Source organism: Athene noctua, chromosome 5, assembly GCF_965140245.1.
Source record: "Athene noctua chromosome 5, bAthNoc1.hap1.1, whole genome shotgun sequence".
Classification (NCBI taxonomy): Eukaryota; Metazoa; Chordata; class Aves; order Strigiformes; family Strigidae; genus Athene; species Athene noctua.
Window position 1 is genome coordinate 7,002,881 of NC_134041.1, and position 18,632 is coordinate 7,021,512.

At 40.4% G+C, this 18,632-nt stretch overlaps 1 protein-coding gene across 5 annotated transcripts in view; it reads left to right on the forward strand.

Annotated features, from left to right (window-relative positions):
• Positions 1 to 18,632, forward strand: part of SLC1A7 (solute carrier family 1 member 7) — a 58,076-nt gene that overhangs the window by 20,212 nt on the left and 19,232 nt on the right. For all 5 annotated transcript variants that reach the window (XM_074906181.1, XM_074906182.1, XM_074906180.1 and 2 more), the window contains 4 exons: positions 9,499 to 9,541; positions 11,234 to 11,453; positions 16,120 to 16,219; positions 17,027 to 17,260. In XM_074906181.1, coding sequence (XP_074762282.1) covers positions 9,499 to 9,541; positions 11,234 to 11,453; positions 16,120 to 16,219; positions 17,027 to 17,260 — 597 coding nt within the window. The remainder of the gene's footprint in view (positions 1 to 9,498; positions 9,542 to 11,233; positions 11,454 to 16,119; positions 16,220 to 17,026; positions 17,261 to 18,632) is intronic.

Sequence of the window (18,632 nt, forward strand, 5' to 3'; positions counted from 1 at the left end):
GGTGAGGATTTGCTTTTAGAAGTGGTTTTAATCAGAAATGAAAAGAATGTACTGACAGCAATAAATGAAACCAAGAACTACTGCAGAGACTCATGGTCATACTAAACACCTGCAACATTAATCAATAATCACATTATTGTTCTGCATTATTTTGCAGATGGTGCTTCCCCTGTATATTTGTCTGTTATGTAAAAAATATAGCAATAAAACCTCCAGTGTATAAGCCTTGATTAGAGCATAACAGTGACACTGTACTGCATAATTCTGAAATGGCTTTAAAATTCACATCAACCAGGAAATACATGATCTCATCAACATACTGAATTTCATGCCTCAAAAATTGTATCTACAAGTCAAGCATTTTTTGCCACGCTGAACAGCAGTACTTGAAAGACTTAGTTTCTAAAGGGAACCCCAAGAGACTGGGGACAAGATCGGTGGATGTCAATCTGCCCCTACTGAATTTCTCCTAGATTCAATCTGGACAAAGAAGCCACTGAATGCAGCATAACAGAAGTGTTTTCTACATTCAAATAGTGTTTATACCTGAAATCTTTAATGCTACTTTGGCCTTAAATGTCTGAATTTTTGCTTTAATCTGATCAAGCTTTAAACAAAATACATCTTCTGCTGTCTGTGGAAGATACCCATTTAACTAGATAGTTCACCTTCGTATCTGTGCAGGAATCTCCTCTTGCATAACCTGCCCCTCTCTCTCGGCAGTGTGCCGGGATCTGGACTAAGGACAAGTAATTCAGAAGACAGCTGTGAGTCTGAAGCTGTGCAGTAGATGCTGTCCTGAGGATGCTTCTCTCTTTAGCTGCTTCTTTATTACTACATTGAGACAGATGTACAAATCTGCCTTGATTATATTCAAGGTTTCTGGTGCAAGCACTGCAAGGCTCGTGAAAGTATATTTTCTTCCATATTTAAACTATAAATCCTTAGGCTAAGGATCATCTTGTTCTCTTTAACGCACCTGGTGCTTTATGAATTTTAATGGATTTATTCCAATGATGTGCAATATTTCTGTGAGGTAGGCAAGAACCATTTTTCTCTCTTACACCTAGAAAACCAAGACATATGGAAAAGAAATCACCTCACTGAGGACTGTGCAGAAAAATCTGCGATGCCAGAGGAAATATTCCCAGCTTGTACGAGGTGTAGTAGAGGTCTTGTTCTAGGAATGTGGCTTTTGGGGCACCTCAATGGAAGTAATAGCAATAACACACATTTTCACCTGTGTGTATTGAATCAACACACACCTTTTCCTGTGTGAATTACTGACATTAACTCTATAATATGTCCCCAAAAGTGAATTTTTAGTAGCCTTTTATGAGTTAAGAAATTAAGAAAGACAAAATATCAATTTTCAAAAATAATTCAGACCTTGAGTGTTTCGTTCAAAAGGACAAAAAGGGACATATTTACAGGAATAACATTCAATTTAAAATATTAGGTCTGTTTAATTCTGCATCATATATTCACTTGGCAAGCAGAATAGAAAATGCCTATAATTAGGGGATGAACATTTGTAAAACAAGATATATGACTCAGGACCACACTGTTTACATTAGCAGTTAATATTGCTACCACATTCTGTTGCCATTATCAAAATACCTTTGATTTAGAAGGGTAAATCCTGCTGCAACTTAAATCATGCTACTTTCATTTGTCACCAAGGGAAACAAAATTTGGCTGATGAGATAAAAACAAACAAGCAAATACTATAAACATTTACATGAAGAAACAAATCCCAGCCAAATTGGGGGTTCACCCTCCTGCTTTATATAAGGCTGACTGCGTGTGCAAATCTGGGTATCAGCATGTGCAGGGTTCACATTAATTTTTAGTTTTTCTCAAGTCTAACCAGACAGTGTGACATCACAAGCTTATTCAGGTCAAAATCTCCAAATAAAACAATTCAGTGAATGCAGTCAGAATCAAATCATGCCTTAACCCATGACAAACAAATTTATGCATTTCTGAAGTTTACTGGAAGGATAAGTCAGAGCATTTTTACCGCTGAATATTCAGGATTACATCCAATTTAATAGCAGGTACCAGGAAACTCAATCTGGCTTAACCAAGAGAGGGGCTTTTTTATACCATTAATAGTTAGAAAAGGATATAAACACTGTAGAGGATTTATGTTTTCATGGGAATCCTGAGCACTCTTTAAAATAATTTTCTTTCCCTCTTTTCAAGCTAAGGGCTATATTCTATTTTACTGAAATTGTGTTTCTTGAAAATAGGGCAGGAGAAACCCAGTATGTGCTTTAGTTTTGAAAAATGCCAGGCTGTGCAGAACCAGAAATCCCACTTTAAAAAGTTTACAGCTGAAGACTGAATTGTATATGTGTGCAATAAGATATATGAATGCATTAAATGATCCAGGGTTTGAACTAGGAAAGAACTTTTTTAATAACTTTGCCCCACAATCATGTATCTTTTGCCAAAAGCCACTGTGTACTATGATGGAAATACTTACCTGTCTCCTATGGCAAACTACTACCTTTTACTCATCTCAGATTGCCCTTTTTCTTTTATCTCACAAAACCAGGCTGGTGCCAGTGCTGTTCTGCACTGTATGTGAACATATATTCACTTCTGGTTAATTTTTAAGCAGTTTAATCTGCACAGAATCCTGACATCAGGTATTTACAAAGGACTCTGAAGCCCCTAAATGTGTGGTTCCTATATGGCACAACAGTAAACCAGCATGGAAAAAAGATAATTCCATGATGAAAACAGCTCTGGGGAGATGGACGATGAAGCAGTTTCTGCTGTCTGGTCAGGAGGCCTTAGTCACAGAATGGGAGGTGCATGGGGGCCAGGAGTTAAAGCTGCATTAGGAAAGCTTCAACCCTAAAGGGGAATAAATTGTCCATCCTCCTGACAGTTGGCCTGGACATCTTCCAGTGTAAACATACACTTTTTATGAAATAACTTTGTGTGACTGAAACCATAGTGGAAATGCTTTAGGCCTATCATGTTACCTTTGATATGATTCATCCTTTTCAAGATTCCTAAAGATGTGATGTACTTGCGCTTCCACTCCAAAGAATGATTTTCTCAGAAAGCCATAGCCCTGCTGGGGCTGTGTCAAGATCTTTTCTTTCAGAAGAAGCAGGATAAGGAGGTTCACCCTTCAGATCTCTTACTGGAACTGAAATGCCATGAAACAGTGTCACCTTCAGAACAGATAAAAAGCCCACGTGTTTGGCAAAATGATTCCACAACATGAGTTCTGCTCTGATCTGCAAAAAAGCAAGACAAAATGGCTTAGACCTGGTTAGTGATTTTTGCATTCTATTAGTTTCTTTAATCACAATAATTTAAATGCCTCATTAATTCTGCTAAAGCCTTCTTTGGTCCTTTTAGCAGGAGGTAGTCAGACTGATACTAAGAAATGAGATGAGGCACTGGAAGTGACTACTAATGTGCAAGATGCATCCTCCCGTGGGCCCTGAGATAAGTAATTTGTTCAGTCTTGCTAAGTTAAATTTTGCCCCTGATTTCAGGAGTGATAGAGCCCACTGACAGCAGCAGGAAGGTATTTCAGAGGTACACCCATATGACTAAGGACAGGATTTGTGGCTCATGTGGTACACTAACCGCAGTCAGGAATCTGTACAGATGATGATGAAATCATGCAGAGGACAGCAAAAGCAAACACATTTCTGAGATTAAGGTAATGCCACTGAGAAGGACCTCAGCCTATAGTAAATAGGAACTACAGAGCTGTTCATTCTTTTGCGCAGCTGCAAAACCTGGAAACTTCACAGCTGTCACGTCAAGGTACTCGGACTCCATTTTTACTCTCTCTGTAGCCTTGCTGTATGGAGTGACAGGGTAAGATCTCAAACACTGAAGTATTAGAATACTGTCAAATACTCAGTCTTAAAACAATGTTCTTGCAAGCTCAGCTATGATAGTTCAAATATGAGAGCAGAGTGTCCACAGCTAGTTAATACCCAGTGCAAATATAGGCCAATAAAATATTATGACAACACGTACGTAGCAAAAACCCAGTCTGGTGGCTTTAATTCCACAGCGTGGGAGACTGCAGCCAAAGACTGTCTGGTGGGGCAGGGATTAGGTACTGATAACATCAAAGTCTGAGAGCAAAACCAGATTGCTACTGCAGAGCAGAGTGTCCCAGAGGGTATGTGTGTTCTGAGTCAAAGGAACAACATCCGCCATACCTGTGGCTGCTCTTACACTAGAGCAGCTGGACTAACTTCTTATTTAAAAAATCTGCAAAATCTGAATGCTTTGAGTTAACAGATGTTGTAGTCAAGACTTAGAATGAGTATTTCAGATACTCAGTAGTATAACTGCAAACAGAATTTGGCCTATCATTTCTAATAGAAGTTATCTAGGAGCCATCAACCTGGCTATCCCAGTAGCTGTAGGCTAATGTTCTGTGCAGAATTCAGCTAACAGCATGAGCAGTAAAACAGTTTAACAGTGTTGATATTGTATCACTACTGTAGTTCTCGGAGTCAGCAACTTTCTGAAGAGATTGAGAGGGATCCCATGTTCTGGGGGCATCACCAAGGCATGGCCTGAGCTGAAAAATGTCTTCCTAACACAATTCAGTGGAAAACCAGGGTAGCAAAAACGAGTGAATAGTGTTAATTAGTAGCTTGATTGCTGGAGAACAAAAGAGGACCTCCCACTTTTGGCAGTGGTAAGGTGCTAAGTAGTCCTACAATGTGATGGGAATCTGCACCCTCAGAGCTGCTTCTTAGACCATGTGCTGTCTATACTTGACACAAGTCTTCACGATTTTCCTCAAATTCCATGGCTACCAAATTGCAGAACACATATTGCCTTAGTCATACATACACATTTCTAACTCGATACTTCCTTATAGCTGAATCCTCTTATCCCATACAGAATTAGGGAAGGACTCCAAAATTTGGTAGTAGAATGAACCAGCCTGTGCATCAATCACAGCAGGGTGTAGTCCAAGAAGGTGTTTAGTAGGTCACTTGTGCATATATACTGCTGTCACAGCAAATACAGTCCAAGCATGCTGTGCCAGCTGCAGTTCACTGTCTGTAGAAGGTTCACAAAGCTGATATTGAAGTTTCATGCACATTCATTCTTTTAGTCTGTGTTGAATGCTCCTTCTCTGTCTGGCAGAATTCCTGAAGCAGAAGATGCTCCAGGAAGTGTTCTTCCTCAGGTCAGACAGTATTTAGCTCTAAATTTTTTATATAACCAGAAACCATATGTCTCAGTTTCTGTTTTACAATCATTCCTTGTCTTAGACCTAAATTTATCTGTGTTCTACACCAGCCTCACTCACTGCTATTCATTATACTGAATTCCCTAATATTATATGAATTATTTATTCTAGGAATGCTGAATTGTGCCACTGAGGTTAGAGACAACGTTGCTTGTAGTAAGGAATCCAGATCACATTAAGTTTCCTGTGCTATTTATTATTTTGTGTCCTGTATCTTGTAAACAATCTGAAAGTAACACTGGAAATTTAGAAGTATTTAATCTATTTGGCTTTCTTAATTGAATAAACACAACAGCATTTTTAGGTGACGACAGCAATGAGTAGCTCAGCTTGAATTCTTTGGGAGTACCGAGAGTGTCTTTAATTCAATGTCAGTGACAAACATACTGCCTGTTCTGGGGTAGAAAGACAGCCTCACTTTATGATCCTGATACCATATGCATGTGGATAAATCTTTATCTTGTCCAGAATTGCAGTAAAGCTAGTAGAGATCTGCAGAGGCCAATCTGATTGCAGGTTGGATGCCTGGAATATGGGTGGGCAGAGATCGACTGGCGCCCACACCCTGCCATTGATTTTGTAATATGTTTGGGCAAATGTAAGTGTCTGGATTTTGTGCCAAACTGAAGCTCCCACCCCAGCTAGCATTCCCCAGTGCTCAGGTTTGGTGGGCCAGAGACCCACAGGAGGGCTGCCCCACGGCAGCCAGCCTGGCTGGCAGTTGCGAGGATCCCTGCCAGCCCTCCTCACCCCTGTTCCAAGGTAAAAAGTCAAATCCTCCACTACCAGCCTCACTTCAGTGTCTTGTTCTGTCTCCTGTTCTGAAACATCCCCAGAAGATCCCTGCCAAACATCCAGCTCATGGCTGGAAATATCAACATGCAGCAAAACATACTCCTAAATCAAGAATTTTCAAGTGTTTCCGAAGAGGCCCGACTGAACCAACATCTCCCAGCTCTAGGTGACAGTTTGATACTTTCTTCTCATTATTTGTTTTAGTCCATTAGAGTTCTCATCCACCAATTGCTCTCTTGAATGTTTTTAATTAACAAAACTAATAAATTTTGGCTAATACTAGATTTTTTCAATCCAAGTAAACCAGCTTAAAATAAAAAATAAGCCGAGGCTCTGGCAAACACATTCAGGTCAGACCTTCACTAGATAAATTGTGTAACTTTGGTAAAGCTAGTCTCAAAGACTGGATCACAGTGCATAATATATTAAAAAATATTGGGAGAATTCCAACATCCAGTATTAAGTGGGCAGTTGTAATTCCTGCAGGATAAAGAATGATAAAGAAACAAAATGCTTTAATCCTCCACAAATTTGTCTCACATTTAATCTAGCTACTAACCATATGATATTTCCTTTCTCGAGCAGTCTTAATTGTTCTTAATTCTACTAATTAGGACTATAAAACTATGGGAGAAAGTGTAAATCATCAGCAATTAAATTCCTATTTCTTTGTAAAGCTGCAGCTCATACGTGACATTCATATTGAGAGCTGTGCAGGAATCCTCAGTGCAATTTGCTGCTTTCAGAATATTTCACACTCACAGAGCAGGTCAGAGCACAATTATCACACTAACACTGTGCTCTCCTGTAGCACCTTTCATCTGATCATCTCAAATCACAAAACAAAGATGATTTAATTGTAATGAAGCTTGTAACAATTGGAAAGCAGAATTCCCTTATGAGGCACAGTAAGGCAGTAACCATATTTTCTCTCCAGTGCTTCCCCCTCCTATAAACATCCTCTCCATCTTCCCAGGTCCAGCTCCATCCAGCTGTTCTCAGTTAGTCCCTCGTGTCAACTAAGCCCCCAGGCTCAGGCAGGAGGTTGTGTCTGCATCTGATAGGAAAGTGATGCACAGCTGGCTGTTGTCTTTGTCTTGCTTTGGCTACAGATTCGACATTCGAACCAGAGAATCATCAGCTTTATGGATGATTTGCAGAGATAACCTGATGCTTTGCACTGTGGTTACCAGGGTGAAAGCTCTGTTGATGGCAGCACAGAACTCAGACATAAACCACTTACAGTGATGTAGTGAGTATTCATCACTAACAACATCACTACACAATGTCTTAAGCTAAATAATTCCAATTAAATGAAAGTGTGTACAAAGAGACTGCATTGCTAACATGGTAATTTCCTTACATGGAAAGATGGACTAGATGACCTTTAAATGTCCCTTCCAACCCAAACCATTCTGTTTTATAATTCTATATGACCAAAACTGCTGTCCTCTTCTATCATGTGACTGTAAGCTCACAGCCATCATCATACCTGGGGCTCTTAAGCAGTACTGGTAAAATGGAAGGAGCTGTTGCAGTGTAGAGCACAGCTAGTGTATGCTCTTACCCTGCAGGAATGCCATGTAGCAGATCAGACTGCAAGGTGTGGGTAAACTGAACTGCCTTGCCTGCACTGGGGTGAGGAAAGGCCAGAACAGTTAAAGAAGAGTAACTGAACTGCTGCACATCAACCTCGTATCTTGCCTGGTAGTAACTTGTCTGCATAACACTAGTTTGTGCTAAAGCAACAGTCTTACCAAAATGACCAGTGATGCCTTTATGTGTCTTGTCTGTTCTCACACAGCAGGCCAACAAAACCCCCTAATTTTCAAACTTCTGCTTCAATCATTAGACAGTACTACTACCCTTGAATTAAAATTCTCCCTCTGCTTTACCCTGAAAAGGATAATTAATTATCTCTTTGTAGCAATTGCTCTCAATGCCTGATGCTACTGAAACAGATTCTACCTCATAATTTTAAGTGTGACCATAATGTCATATTATGATGACTTAAAATAGCAATAAAATTGGTTTTTATAAGCCAGTGCTGCACAGCATGCTCTTGCTTCAACTCCATTAGCAGCAGGCACATGCTGCTGCTGCAAGAGGAAAGCAGGTCTGGAAAATGTCGCGGTCCAGTATGCATTTAACTGTTCATATATATATAGCAATCCTCTTTGGAGTGAGAATGGGCTTTTCACATGTACTCAGGTGTTGTCCTGTCCTGGAGCTTGAGCTGGACTTTGAATAAAAAGACTCTTGTTAAGAGAATTCAGGAGTTTCGCCTTGCATAAGTTTATGTATATAAAAGCATATAATTGGGTCACACGCTGTCACTGTCTTCTGCTTCTAGGTTCAGAAGCTTTGGGCTCAAAATAAATCAGTTCTGAAAATGATGCTATGGAAATCATCACACAAATCTTGGTTCCCGAATGCTGTACAGAAATATATGACTTTTTAGCTTTTTTGCCCAACTATGCTATGATTCCTCTTTGAAGCCTGTAGAGGGTGTGCTCTCCATTTCAAATTAGGATGGAATGTGTTTCTGCAAAGTAGTAATCTATCTCAAACAGAAGTTATAAATTAACTCCAGATATTATTGGGTGAATGTTACAGCCTGGGGTACACAGAAAGCCAGAAAAGATTACAAAGAGAGTCACTTCTGGAATTAAAAATCTGTCGATCTCACTGCAAATCTCATCGTGTTTGTTCACTGTCTTCCTCCATAGCTCAGTTACGAGCAAAGAGGAAGCTGCTGGCCTCACTTCAGTCTCTCTGTTCTGAAGCCTCAGAGATCTATTAAAATAAAGTTTAGCAGAGACTGTGCAGCTCTAATCTTGATTCTTTACAACAGGAATGAGATCCTCTTTCTGAAAAAGAGTGTTCTTGACCAAACCCCTGTAAAGTCTACATCATTTGTAATTTTAGTGTTGAAAGTGTATCAGGAGGTACTACAGTTTATGAGTCATTTCACAGGAGTACTTGGAAGTCCCACCACAGATTACAGCACCCAGGGGTCTCAGGAATACACCCCTGAAGACTGACTCTGTCTTGAACAGCTCATTATCAAAGTTGGAAAGACAAAATATGGAGTAAAGGAATATTATTCTCCCCACTTAGCAGATGGGGAAGGGAATGATAGCAATTACGTTGCCCCGGTTACAACATGGAGACTGTGGCAGAGCCAGTAACTGAAACTAGAGCTCCTGGTATTTAGAAGCAAATCCCAAAACAATAATTCTGAGGAACTGTCTCTCTGTTGAGCCTTGCTCAGTCAGGTACAGCTGTAGGGCATGAGTGGGAGAGTGGCAGTCTTCTGCACCAGTCCAGCCCTTGCACTCTAGAAGGGTAAATAACTGACTTATCGTGGGAGACCCAAGACACAGTAAACAGAATTTGTTTTCAGTTCCATAGAAATTATTCTTTTATTTGTTCATTTTTAGGAACATGTTTCCAGCCAATCTTGTTGAGGCCACATTCAAGCAGGTAAGTTGCTGTATGTCTTACCACTGACGAAAGAGATGAGCCAGGATCACATCAAACGTATGTCTTCATAAAACAGAACCCAGATACAGACTTCAGATACTGTTAGTACCTTTAGCATTTAGGAATTAATAAGTCCCTTTCCATTAGCCTCAGAAGCCTTGGTATCTGAAGGCAAGACAAACAAGCATAAAAACCACAGTGTGACTAGAGAATAGACATGAACACCTATGTCAGTTCCACCTCCACCTGAAACCAGACCTTTGAGGACCTTGATAACGGTGCTGTAGGAAAGCAGAAAAATTTATGCCAGTACGCCTAGAGCATGGTTTCTCTTAACACAGGACTGCAGTTGCAGAGTAGCTGGAAATCTCTTGAAGAGCACACAGTAATACCATGGAAGGGAAGAATGATGACTGATGATCTTAAAGATCTTTTACAACCTAAATGATTCTATGATCCTATTTGATCGACAGCCAGCTGAATATGAGCTGGCAGTGTGCCCAGGTGGCCAGGAAGGCCAATAGCATCCTGGCTTCTATCAGAAATAGTGTGGCCAGCAGGACTAGGAAAGTGATTGTCCTCCTGTATTCAGCACTGGTGAGGCCTCATCAAATACTGTGTTCAGTTTTGGGCCCCTCACTACAAGAAAGACATTGAAATGCTGGAGCATGTCCAAAGAAGACAATGAAGATGGTGAAGGGTCTAGCGCACAAGTACTATCAGGAGTGTCTGAGGGAACTGGGATTGTTTAGCCTAGAGAAAAGGAGGCTCAGGGGAGACCTTATCGCTCTCGACAACTACCTGAAAGGAGACTGTAGTGAGGTGGGCGCTGCTCTCTTCTCCCAGGTTACAAGCAATAGGACAAGGGGAAATGGTCTCAAGGTGCACCAGGGGAGGTTTAGATTGGATATTAGGAAAAATTTCTTCACCAAAAGTGTTATCAATCATTGGAACAGGCTGCCCAGGGAAGCGGTGGAGTGACTATCCCTGGAGGCATATAAAAGACATGTAGATGTGACACTTAGGGACACGGTTTAGTGGCCTACTTGGTAGTGTTAAGATTATGGCTGGACTTGATCTTAAAGGTTTTGTCCAACCTAAATGATTCTATGATTCTATGAACAGAATGCCATGTCCAATTAAAGCAACAAAATAATGTATTTAGGAAGAATCTAATCACTCAGATTGGAATTTGGCCAGAAAAACCTCATCTAAAAGTTCTGAGTGAGCAAGAGGCATGGCTATACTTCTTTTACTCGGGGGAATATGTCATGGGAACCTTACCTCTGGTGAGGCAAAGAGAAGGGCACTCAGAAACTCTAGAGAGTCATTCGGATTATGTCTTACAGGAAAGTAGCTCTGTCAGGAGAGACAGATCTGCACAAGGCTCTGATTATATACATATATACATATATATATATATTTATAGGGATTGTACTAGATGACCTTTAAAGGTCCCTTCCAACCCACACTATTCTATGATTCCATAGCAAACTCTGATTTTCTAATGCTTTCCCCAAAATTCAACTGTTTTTACAGACTTGAACAGAACTGGGACAGGAGCTGTCATTCTTCTTTTCATGCTTGTCCCTTTAACATGCAGCCTTGTTGAAACAGAGCACTTAGGAGGTCTCATTAAACTACTAATTCCTGCTGGGATATTGTAATAAAAACTATTTTGTTTTCTTTCAGTATCGCACCAAGACTATTCCCATCATTAAATCTAACAAAGCATCATCTGAAAGCACCACTCGTCGCATTATAGTATATGGAGTCCAGGATGAGAATGGATCCAATGTCCAGAATTTTGAATTGGATATCACTCCCCCACCTGAAGTTATTTACAAATCAGAACCAGGCACTAGTGATGGCATGAATGTGCTCGGGATTGTGATATTCTCTGCCACAATGGGTAGGTTTCAGACATGTTTGTTTTGTAATAATCCAAGTACCCATTTAAGAGAAAAAGATAGGGATTGGGTTGTTTGGGTTTTTGATTCACCTTTTTTAATTGCTTCTATCTAAACTTTGTGGGGAAAAAGACAACACGGTTACAGAGCTGTTCTCCCAACCTTTTGAGGATAAATCTTACAAAATCCTTGATGACACCTCCTCTATACCGTTCTCTTTTCTGTGCATGCACTTACATTCTTTTTGTTTTCATATCTTCTGGATTATTTTGAGCCTTTATTTATGAACTGTTTTTTCCTGACTGTAAGAAAAACTAATACAGTGTGCCCAGAGGAGGTAGGAATTACTATACCAGGTCAGACCCATGGCCCCTCTGCCAATATTCTGTTTCCCTCTCTGGCCAGTAACAGAAGTCCCAGAGACAGTTTCTAGATATTCTGAAATAAACAAGTCTGTAGCAGACTTTCTTTCCAAAGACCAAGAATTTAGTACACTTTTAATGCCCAGAGCTCCAGGTATTGTATTACAGGAACGAAGAGCTTCCTGCACTGCTCTTGGTTAGGGGGAGCATCAGGCTGAGACACCCCCAGCTCTTATGGCTGGATGTTTCACCCCTGCAGCTGGCAGTCCAAGAAAAACTTGCTCCTAGGCCAACATCTTGGCTGAAGTTTCGCCTACCAGCTAGAAAATTACTTTAGCCCTGGAACCTGCCCTGTCCTTTGTTCTTATCCATTCTTAGTCACAGTTTACCACATTATTAGTGTAGAATATAACTGTCATTTATCTATGTAAGAACCCAACTCAGATAATAAGCCTCACGTGATATCTCGAATAAGTGAGCTACAAAGGCATACTGTTTTATCAGTTTTAAATCTGTGGATCTTCTCTTTGATTTAAACTTTTTGATTTTGTTTTTGCCATCATGCAGTGCTGATTGATAGTTATACACCATCTAGTAGCTTAGCACAGTGATCTCTAAGAGCTTCTATCTGGCTAATTTATTCAGTTTCACTTGCTGGAGGAACTCGCTGGTGCCATGTGTGTTATATCATGTTTGTCGATTTGGAAGAGGGAATTTAAACAAACATGCCCTAGTTAATCATAAAGTTCTGATGATTTTTACAAGAAAATGCTGATCAAATTTTCCTTATCTAAATCTATTCTTGGAAGATAATCTGGTCAGCAGTTCCATAAAACATCTTTAACTGTATTTATTATATTATGGTTCATACCAGCACAAGGGATCAAAAATCAAGTCTGGAATTAGCAGATTTGTCTCTCTTTTTATTTCTCTAGTGGGTGGTATTCCATATGCAACACTGCTGGAAACTGGCTGTCCCCCAGTTTGCAGTATTTTATTGTCAATTTGCAAAGTACAATTGCACAGCAAACGCTATTCCAGTCAAAAAGTATTGGATATGAATGAATTAATTACATGTGCTTATTACAATCAAGGGCAATTTTATACCTCTGAGCACAGAAGATCATTCATTGTCCTCCCAGAACTCAATGTATTACTTTTACAATGCCCCTAAGTCTTGCTGGCCTGAGGCTCAAGGGATTGAAGCTGAGAGCTGGTTTCTCTATGTCCTGGCTGACATACTGCTGGTACTGCCAGCAGCCTTCGTGCTGCATCTGCCACAAACAAACCTGAGACACTAAACCCTCAAAAATTTGTCACCTATCAGTGACTATTTCAGACTGTCATTTTGAATGAAGGATGCAGCCAAGCATTTATCACTGTCTTTAGCTTTCTGCAGCAACACCACCCCCCCACCACCCCCCCCCCAGCAAAGGAAGTGACGAAACAGAAGACATGTGGCTTCAATCTCTATGAAAGAAGAGCATCCTTCCAAAGATTTTATTTATTGCAAAATAAAGCATACAGGCCTTCCTTGGTGCTTTGTAACGGTTTAGCTCAATTTGGCAGAGTCTTATTTGCACAAATATCTTTTTACACCATTTTGGCATAGAAAAACAGCATTAGGGTATGAGTTCTTATTACAGCTTCTTTAAGGTCCTTGAACAGCATAAGAATAGCATAAAGGGACAAGAATTTAGACTCAAGCTAACTCTGCCTGAAGCAGGAGGTGAATTATTTAGTAATCTCAGTCCAGGAATAAATCCTGTTGTCATGTCCCACTCAGACGAGGGAGACAAGTGACTTAGATTTGTAAATCTCCAACGGAGAGGACAACAGTGAGACAAGTCTCAAAGGCCTGACATATTATTAACTTTCCACAATGTACTAATTGGATACATGGTAATTGGCTAAGTATATAACGAGTTGTGGCAAGCAATACAGTATGCCTTGCCTTAATGGTAATGAAGGAGATGGGGAAAAAGGAAAGGAGAGAGATGGAGAGAATAGAGAAATAGATATCACTGGTCTGGGTTCCTGAGTCGATCCCACCAGCGAGGGTTCAAGGAGGCATCCATCCTCTTCACTTCACTTCACTCTCCAGGCTTGCCCCCCCTCAATTTATACACACTTTTCTTGGGTCTGTCCTCTAGGTCGACCCACATACCTACATATCCCATGTATGGGGAGGGGTTGGGTGTTTCATGGGATGATGTAATTAGCATGATCTTGTTAGTCTTTGTTAGCATATTCAGGGGCATTAACTTTAATATGCATTTCATGGACAATGAAGCAAAGGTCATCCACTGGACAGATGGCCCCTGAAATTTGACCAGGTGCACCAGAGCAGAACTGTCCTTTCTCCACGGGACTCCCCCCTCCAGCTGCATCCTGTGTTATTGGGGCAGCCTTATCAGCTTTGACCTCCACACTATCCACCCCAGGACTACAGTTTCATTATTTGCAAGTGTTTGAGATATTCCTTAGCTCGGAGGGCCTCCACTCCCCCTTCTATCCTTTATTTCTTTCTCAGGCTGTTTTTCTCAGTCTTTGTTTCTCACAGGCCTGTTTCTTTCAGGACCTATTTTTACAAGTCATCTCTCACACCTGAGCATGAATCACTGGACTTCTTTGCCAGGCATGCATTAATATGGGCAACATTTGACAGGCAGAGTGTGAGGTCAACACACAAAAAAACTTGATGCTGGGCTCAGCTGTGACTAACTATACTACCTCTTCTCACACAGTATGCAGGAATTTCTGTTCAAGATTATGACAGTGGCTAAGCATTGAGACATCTGATCTTTTTTCTTGAAGAACACATTATTTATTCAATACAAGGAAAATGTTTGCACTGAAATGGGACTTGGCATATCATAGCTGCAGACAGAAAGCCCCAGTCCTGCCTTCTCCTCCTATCTGTCTCCACCAGTAGCCACATGCTTAGGTAGGACAGTGTTTTCAAGAGCAAATTTCAGTTATTTCTGTGAAATGAAAAAGAAGACATTTCTACTTTTTGGTATTATACAGAATTAGTAGTCAAGGGTCTTGGAAAACTGCCACCAACCAGGCTAGAAGAGCTGAACTATATTTATTGTCCTATTACCAAACATGAGCAACATGCTTAATAAAAGAGTGTTGGTTTTGGACCTAAAAGTTAGAGCTTAGATGAATATTAACAGGCTTACAAGCCCACATCTTGAATGCACTGTTATTGTGAAATCCTTGGATAAAACAGCTGAAAGCCTCCCTCCCTGCCTCAGGAGGGGATTGCCCTGGAAGCGGTGCTGTCTAAGACCTGGCTTGCAAGCCAGGGCTCCTGCTCAAAGCAAGAACACTCCATATCCAGAGCAAGTGGCAGCACGCACCCTACTCACAGCCCCCTGCTTCCTCATTAAACTCCTTCCAAAGGCAATCTCACCTGGTGCAGCTGGATTTTGAAGTGATTCCTTGAGCAATTAACTTGATCCTTTCAGGAAACAATGGCATAAAATTAATAAAATAGGATAATTATGTCTATTTATATGCATTATTGGAAACTAACACTGTCTGAAGAATATATGGTTAGATGACACATCCTAGAGCTGTACCCTTTTCCTTTCTGAGCACTGGATGCATGTAAATGGGTTTTCTTTGCTTTCTTCTTTGCTGGTTAGTCTACCAACTACTTCGGCTTTTCTTCACATGAATTTGCATTTCCTTATCTCCTCCCATGTTTGCATGTTTGTTTATGAGGGTTGATTGCTATTATGTAGACAGGTAACTACTAAAAACAAGACAGAGACCCCCCTACTAACTCCCCATTACCAGAACAAACCTCAAATACTGGCTTTGCCCTGGGAGTGTCTCATGGATGCTGCCCAGTTGTGTGCAGCGCACAGCAGCAAGACAGACTGCTAGAAAAATGGGTTTTAGTTTGTCTTCCATGGATCGCTCAGAGCAGGTAAATCCTTCTCAGAGGTCTATGAAAGACAGTTAAGGAAACAGGCTACCAGGGGGCTAAATCTACAGCACAAAACTACCTCCCACAGGGAAAATGTCAGGGAACTGCAAATGGAAAACCATCCAGCTAGGGGAGAGAACCCTGTATGGAGCCAGGGCACAAGGCTGCAGCCTGACTCCCCCACGCTCTTGTTGTGTTTGTATAAGGTGAGATTTTCAGATACGTCTGTTTCTACATCATGAAGATCTATATTCATCCCATTATCTCCCACTTAGTTCACTTGGAATTACAGCAGGGAGGGAAAGCACTGGGGCTATGAGTGAAGGCACCTGAGAAATTGAACCTGAATGCCTTTGTTTGCAGGTATAATGTTGGGAAGAATGGGGAACAGTGGTGTTCCTTTGGTCAGCTTTTGCCAATGTTTAAATGAATCTGTCATGAAGATAGTGGCAGTTGCTGTTTGGTAAGTAACAGTTTTAGTAAGAAAATCAGTATTTTTTAAGAGAGTAAGAAAATTTCAAAAGAAGGGGATGCATAGAAATCTCATATACTTATTTTCAGGGAAATAAATGAGGGTGAACAATCCTTAGCTTTGTGGGGCCTCAGCATTTGAGGGAAGATGCACACAAACACATCCTGTTCGTGGCTTGTACTGTCATTTTGACAGAGGCACCCTATATATTACTCCCAAATAACAAAACATGGTATAGTGGGTGTGTGCTGTAAGCACTAGGGGCACTGCCAATCCTTGGGCATGCCAAGAGGGATTATAATACATCCAGCCCACACAGGGAAAAGCATGATGAGATGCTCAGGCTGGTACTTCCATCCCTTACAACATTATTTCACTAGAAATACTAGTCTGGTTTCAGTTTGCTCAAGAGAGGACTAGGCACTTGTGCTGATACGCAGCGTGGTTGCTGCTAGCTTGGCTGTCTCTGCACTGAACAGCAAATGACAGTAAATGACCTGCCTTAAGCTAAAAAGTCAGAGCTGCCTTCTGAACCAAAACATTTTGAAACCATTCCTGACCAGCACCGTAACCTCAGCTGTGCTGAGGAGTACCCCACATAAAAGATTGTTTATCCCAGTGCTTCAGGCACACTCAAGTGTGCAAGAGAGGGGCTTAGTCTGATAAAACAATGGAACCCAGCTGTGCTGCTTCCAGGCAGGCTGCTGTTATTGCACTCTATGGGAAGGATTTCCCCGCTCACACTGTTGGATGGAAGTGAGCTATCTCCTAATAATGACTGTCTTTCCTTTTGCTCAGGTATTTTCCATTTGGAATTGTGTTCCTAATTGCTGGTAAAATCTTAGAAATGGATGACCCTTCAGCCATTGGGAAGAAACTGGGTTTCTATGCCATTACAGTGGTTTGCGGCCTGGTGGTGCATGGGTTGTTTATTCTGCCAATGATGTATTTCTTTATCACCAAGAAGAATCCCATTGTCTTCATCAGAGGGATTCTTCAAGCCTTGCTCATTGCTCTGGCCACGTCCTCCAGGTATTATACAGTTTCTAGATAGATGCAGTAAAATACTTGCTAGATCCTTACTACAGCTTTCTCTTGGGAACAGCACACTGTATCTGTACTGGAGCAGATATATTCGTATCTGAACAATGTCGTGTGTCCAATTCACTGGTATAATTCTAAAAGATCTGTCTCTCAGCATTTGGAAGTTATGTGGGAGCCATTTGACAATAATGTTTGTCACTTGTTTTCCCTCAGTTTAAAAAATATTGGACAAAAATTATTTGTCTTAGAGGACTAGAAAAGAAATAAGGATATTTTTTCATAAAACAAACATTATGCTTCTACAAAGCTAATATATATAAGGGACACACAGTTTGTCCAGACTTCATTTCTGGTATCAGTGGAGAACCTCCTACTTCAGTCATATGGAAACATTTTACCCTTTCTACTCATCTTAGTCTTTGTTTCTTGGTACATTAAGAAAAGACTGTGGTTGCAAGCTATTGTCCAGCACTGGGAAAGTATTTAGCTGTTCTGCTCAAGGAATAATATTTTTTGCATCCTTTTTAGGGAGGATGTACAATGAGTTTTAACCATAGCTGAACAAAGGTACAGTGAAAATGGGAAACAGCTTGTGAACTGGTTATGAAAATGACTCCCAACACGGATAAACTGGTGCGTGAGAAGTGCTTGAAAGGGCTGGAATTGACTTGCATGGAGTGGAGACAAGAACGACAAGTAAAATAAGATTTCCATGTAGCCGATATAATGAAAACACAGTTTCATGGCATATGTGGCTGGAGGCTTGTTACTCTGAAGTAACAAAAGCAGCTATACCTACCACTTTTTATGCAGTAATAAAAGCCACAGTACAAGCGGAAAATGCCAGGTAAATAGGTCTCTTTAGCACATCTTACATATTTTTTATTTCTACTGTCAGCTGTAAAGGAAGAGGGCTAAAGAAAGGAAAAGATACCTTTCTTTTATCTCATTTTTGCTTTTGGATTTTAAAAGTTATTATTGTTATTTTACAGAGAGAATGGAAAATTCTGAATTCTTATCCAGATTTTGAAATGACAGCTAGTGTCAAACACCTGCCTTTACTTACCTAATTTAGATTTCAAATTAGTAATTAGTACAAAATCAATGATAAATTGGGAACATCTATTCATAAAGAAACATAATGAAAAGTTAAAAGGTTTTATTAACTCTGAGATATTTATTCTAATTAACAATAATGACTGAGTACTTCATCTAGTTATACTTAAATACTGATTCCTTCTTCCATTTTATAATAATTTCTATAGTCAGCTGAGCTCTGACTATCTGCTCTATCCTCTCAAGCAATAGTATTGTAGCAGCTTCTTACCCGTTGTGCCTCTAATCTTACTTTTCTCCATAA